Source organism: Rhizophagus irregularis, chromosome 1 (genome assembly GCF_026210795.1).
Source record: "Rhizophagus irregularis chromosome 1, complete sequence".
Taxonomy (NCBI): Eukaryota; Fungi; Glomeromycota; class Glomeromycetes; order Glomerales; family Glomeraceae; genus Rhizophagus; species Rhizophagus irregularis.
The window spans coordinates 5816475-5822814 of record NC_089429.1 but is presented as its reverse complement, the minus strand read 5'-3'; the positions used below and the strand labels follow the sequence as shown (position 1 = coordinate 5822814).

Below are 6340 nucleotides of genomic sequence, written 5' to 3'. Positions count from 1 at the left end.
CAAAGCCAAAATTGTACACAAATCCATAGCCACTAAGTACAAAAGTTTAATAGTTTTAAAAATGTTTTATATTATTTAAATTTAAATAATGATAATGAAATAATAACATTTTTCATTTAATCAAGAAAGAATCTTGTATTTGCCTTTATTTTTGAAGCCTGGAATTAAAATAGATACATATTTATCAACCAAACCTGGCTCAGACTTTAATATAAATGCTACGAATTTTTATTATTTAAAATTCTATTATTTTAGTATAATTAATTACTATTGTTTTTTTAATGAATATGTTTTATAAATCAAAAGAAATTAGTATAAATTGACACAATTGAAGCAGAAGCTATCATTAATGTAAGAAATAACATAGCAATTATTATAATTCTGCGATGCTATCAGCAAAATCACGGATTAGAAGTCTTATTGAAATAATTTTATATATGTTTAGTTTTGATAGTTTCCATTTAGGATATTATTGAAATGTTTCTTATCGGTAAATCTCTTTAACTTTGTTTTATTTTATCTTATTTTTGATTTTAGTTGTTTTTTTTTATTACTCGGTAAAATTGAAAAATTTAGCCAATTAACTGTATGAGACATCAAGGGACTCGTAATGTGGAAAATGTTGCTATATAGTATGATTTTTGTGATTGTTAGTCATTTGCCAAAGAGGTTTATAATATAACATAAAGATTTGGTATGTTTTATTTCCTTTATTCTTTTTTATTTATTTTACGTTTATGACAAATTTATAATGATTTTTTTTTTAACAAAAGACTGGAGCTCATTTAACCGCAGACAATAAAATCGAATATATTTACCTATATAGTAGGAAGTATTTGTAGATGAAGATATAAAACATCAATACCAGACTATTCATTATGACATTCATATAATGTAGGATCGAATGAAAATTTTGAATATTTTAAACATAGCCAACATAAATAAAGTGATTCAGCCTCAATGATGAATTTTCATAATATTGAATTATTGACGAAAATACTTCCTAACAATTCGTTTAATAAAATAAATATTTAATAATTTATATTATATAATATCAAAAGTAAAATAGGTTAAATAGAAAACGTAATTAATAAACAGGTTTCGTTAAAAAAAAGCACATAAAAACAAATACTTATTTAATCTCATAATAACTTTATTAGAAACATAAAATTTTATTATTGTTGTTTTATATAAAACTTACGCTAAAAATTCATTACTTACAGTAAAGAAGTTAATTGTAACTATAACAAATTAAAAAAATTATTTATCATTTGAGAATTATAGGGAGATACTTAAGAATTCTTTTAAAAGCTTTATTCTAGTTTAATCCCTTAATTCTTAATTTCTGACTTTATATTTACGTTTTGATCAATTACAAATTAAATAAATCTATAGTAACACTTGCTTACAACGCCCAAATGTATTATGAACTATTCATAATGTTTTTTTATTTATTTAGTCAACATCGTACAAGTTGCACAATTTTAGGAATTGAGAAGCGAATTTTTTTTTACAGCACACCAACTTTTCATAATTATCTGTCCATAACAATGAGCAAATTTAAAATTTATATTTCCAACATTTAGAAAATGTTTCTAAACTTTTACTAAAAAAATTCAAATAAAAATTCTCGTAAGGTTGCTTAACTACATTAGATAATATATGATCCTTTTTTTATTTTTTTCTATTAGAAAAATTCTACCAATTTCACTCAAAGAAATAATTTTATATGACAAAAATTTAATAATATTATAATAAAATAGTGTAATGATTAAGAAATAAACTTTTATATAATTACTCCTTCACCCTTGTAGTTTTTAACTAACTTTTCGTAATCTTTCACCCATGAATAAATTACAAAATCTTTTTACATTTCCAACTTTCAAAAATGATTCTAAACTTTATTGCTAAATTCCAATTATCTCCAAATGAAAATTCTCATATGGTTGCGAGTAGTAATTTTAATTTGTCCTTTTTAGTCCGTTAAGAATGGTTAAACCAACGGGGGCAGTCAGTTAGACTACAAAATAAACACCCTAAAGACCAGTTATCTAAAGTTGTGGAGAGGTGATACATTTACTAAAATGAGTTTCCTATCTAGAAATTACTTCATAAATCCAAATGAAATTCTCGTAAGGTTGCAGGTGATTACTCAAAATTTTCAAAGCATATATCACAGTTAGTCTTCTTATTTTGGACAATGTTTAGTAAATATTTATAATATTTTAATTTTTCAAATATTAGGAAAAGTAAGCCTCTGTCGAGTTTCAACATTTTTTTTTTTTAAAAAAAAAAAAGCAATAAGCCGCTTGCGCATTTTGGCGCTGATCAATTTGTACTATCCCGATTGGACACTTTTTTTGAATGGTCACGTTAGTAATTGGAATGAGTAACCAATCACTTTTTGCACTCTAACTTTTTATATCGTGCTAATTATTTCAATGAAACAATATTTAATTGTTTCATTCCAATAAATTTGCGTAATATTAATAAATTTTTTATAATTTATAGGTAGCCAACAATAAAAAAAGTAATGTAGGTAAGAATTATAGTGCTGACCAACAACTCAATGATATTATGTGTTTAGTAATTTCTAATTTCTAACAAAAACATTAATGAACGTTTTTTAACCTCTAAAATATAAAATCAATATTAAATAATTTTGAATATTTTCTATTCTCCTACAGAAAATATATCATCAGTTTCCTAATTGGTTTTCATAACTACTATTTTTCCTACAATAACTTATTGTAATAATTGTCTCGTTACAAGACCGTATGGAGATTATTGAATATAGCATATGATTCAAGTATTACCGACTTAAAATATAATATTGTGTGCTCTTTATTCTTAAAAGAGAATATAAAACTGTCTTCAGTGGCGCCGAACCTACCATTAGTTTCCCATACGGTCGATCGATTCCAAGAAAGAATCATTTAAGACTTATTTTATATATCAAGTTAAAATTTTGCTCCACCAGATTTGTTTTGTTTTTAATTAAAAATGATTGTAAATGAGCGATCAATTATTGAAGACTAAGTTCACCGGCGTCTGGCGGCGACCAAGATTTTAATGATATCCGGAGGATCATATTCTTTAAAGAAAGTTCTGTCTCCATAGATATACCTGATTTGAATATTAAAAATTATTTATTTATTTATTTTTTTTCTTTTTTTTTTGTATGTTGTTTAAAAAAGACGCCTGTTTGGTAAAAGTATATTGTCTCATCAAGCAAGAAAAAAAATTGGCAACGTTGAATGATCAACTTTATTTATAATTGGGAAATTCTGGTTAAATTCGGTCCGAAAAAAGAACTTAAACATTTATGCTACCATTTTAATTGTTGAATGAATGGCTAACATTTCGTAATTTGAAATATTTCACATTCTTCTAAAGCGAAGTCATCTACAGTTTCCCTAATTGGTTTTTCATAAATAATATTTTTCCTACAATAACCCCTATTATGAATATTATTATTGTGAATATCATCTCCATTCATAATTCCTATAATAAGACCAGCAGCAAACGATGGACCGCAATTATAGCCATTTATTATAGCACATTTTTCAACTTTTACGCGGCTTAAAATATAATTTTCAATATCATTCTTATTTTTAAAAGAAAATATAAAACTATCTTTGGTAGCACCCCAAGTAATATCAGATGTCCACATGATCGGATTATATCCTCCAAGAATTTCGTTGCTATCTTTCACTTTAATGATCAATATAGTATGAGATCGATTATCACAGGTTTCATGGAATTTACTAGGTGAGAATCCATCACGAGATCCACGAAGAATCAACTTAAATTCATATGAATTTTTTATCTTGTCAGTAATTTCTAATCTATCAATCCATTTCGATATTAATTCAGCATGTTGTATTGTAATTATCCTTGAATCAATACTTTTTGGGTTATTGAATTTTTTAACTGATTGATTATTAGGATTCAAAAAATATTTAACCAAGTTTTCACGTAATTCTTTAGGTATAATTTTTTTATAGGGATATACTTTGTCCAAAAATTCTCCAGAAGTTAAATTATAAAATTTAATAAAGGGAATAATCTGTTCTAAGATATTCTTTAAAATGTTAAAATCATCTTTTGAATAACTTGAAGGATCCGAAGTAAGTTCAGGATTTCGAGCAATACCCCATTTGAGTATATGTTCCCAAACTTTAATAACATCCATTTGAAAGTTATCATGTTGAATAAGAGAAATCAAACAATTTTCTGAAAGTGAAATAAAATCGATTGAATTAAAAATTTTTTCCGGTTCTTTAGACATTAATTCTGTACAAAAATTTTGTAATCTCGAGAAAGAATTATTCCCGTAACTTGTTTGATATATCAAATTAAAATTTTGTTCTATCCAATCTTTTTTGTTTTCGATCAAAAAGGATTGTAAATGAGTGATTAATTCTTGAAGATTAAGTTCAATGGCGGCGACCATGATTTTAATGATATCAGATGTATCATATTCTTTTAAAGAAAGCTTTCCCCCATAAATATATCTATTAAAAAAAAATTAATATGTAAATAATAATAATAAAAAAAAAAACTCCTAACCTATTATATATAACTTGCGCTCTCTCACCTTAAGATTATTTGAAAAATTTCAGGTGAAATATTTGGCAGTTTAATATGTACCAAAATTTCATCATTTTGCTTTTTATTGGTTGACAAAATTCTACGCAAATAAGGAGAACGATAATATAAAACGACTATATGAGCGCGAAATATTTTTACGTAAGGGTCATTACCAACTTCGATAGTAACATCATAAAATTCATTATCTTCTAAAATTTCAAGTAAATTTTGTGATAATTTTGGTAAAAAAGTATTATCATTCATTATAAGAAATTTTTTTTTTTTTTTATTAAAAAGAAAGTGTAAAAGGTTTGGTAATTTAAAATTAAATGACAACCCTTATATTTTATATTTGAAAAATTCTGGCTAGATCCGGTCCGACGAAAAAGTATCAGTATCACAAATTTTTTATTTGACACCATATACAGATCACGCTATATAGTTAACGATATCAGGTGATCTTCATTTTAATAGTGATAGTCCTTGTAATTGGTTGTTATGCTAATCGTGCTATGGAAGGAAAATTTTACTAATTTAGTTAGCTCTTATGGGCTAAGTATAGGGTACGTTTTTATATTATTGATATATATTGATATTGTATTGATATTGTATTGATATTGATATTGAATTGATGGTCGTTTATATAAAAAAAAAAATTTGATCATGATCTGCAGCATGATCCGAATTGGTTGATCAAAAATCATGAGCTAACCATATATTGACATCAAGAAATTATGAATTGTCAATTGGCTGGCCAAAAATCTGGGAGCTAACTACATATTAACATCAAGGAAATATTTATTATTCGTATACATTGTTCAGGAGGCCAATTTTTGTGATTAATTATAATAGGAATTGAAGGAAATTAAATATATAACATTCTTTAAATGATGATCAAATATATAAAAAAAAATATGTCTGAATTTTATTAAAATATACATATATCCAAATTATAAAAAAAATATATATATCCAAAAATATATATATATCTGAATTTTATTTTATTAAAAAATATATATCCGAACTTATTTTATTAAAAAAAAAATACATCCGTGTTTTATTAAAAAAATATATATCTGAATTTTATTAAAAATAATATATATACCCGAATTTATTAAAAAAAATATATATACCCAAATTTATTAAATTTATTTATTAAAAAACATTATACGAGTTTATTTATTAAAAAAAGGCATTATACAAATTTAGTAATTATTAAAAAACATTATACAAATTTAATTATTAAAATATATATTACATGAATTGATTTATTAAGAAAAATTATATATCCGAATTTATTAAGTTTATTTATTAAAAAAATATTTATTAGTAAAAAATTATAATTAAAAAACATAATACAAACTTACTAATTATTAAAAACATTATATGAATTTAATTATTAAAGAAAAATTATATGAATTTACTTATTAAAATATATATTACATGAATTGATTTATTAAAAAAATTATATATTACATGAATTGATTTATTAAAAACATATGTGGACATAGAATCGTCCAAATTTGATTTGAAATATCCTACAATATTAAGTTTTTAATCATGTTAAATAAATTTTATTGAATTATTTTATTTTGGTTAGAAACGAAAAAATTTTTTTAAAAAAAATTGTTTTTTACAAATTCTTCTTTTAAGACCAATTACAAGATTATTAAATCAAAACGTAAAAAACAAATTAAAATATTTTAGATGAAAAAAAAAATAAAATAAATTATTTATTTATTTCAAA

At 23.6% G+C, this 6340-nt stretch overlaps 1 protein-coding gene across 1 annotated transcript; it reads right to left on the bottom strand.

The window, feature by feature from the left end:
- Positions 1–3245: 3245 nt before the first annotated feature.
- Positions 3246–4857, bottom strand: OCT59_001222 (uncharacterized protein; the record flags this gene model as incomplete). Its single annotated transcript, XM_066139405.1, has 2 exons — positions 3246–4517; positions 4601–4857. The coding sequence occupies 2 exons, from the start codon at positions 4855–4857 to the stop codon at positions 3356–3358; spliced, it is 1419 nt and encodes a 472-aa protein (XP_065988811.1). The 3' UTR covers positions 3246–3355.
- Positions 4858–6340: the final 1483 nt, after the last annotated feature.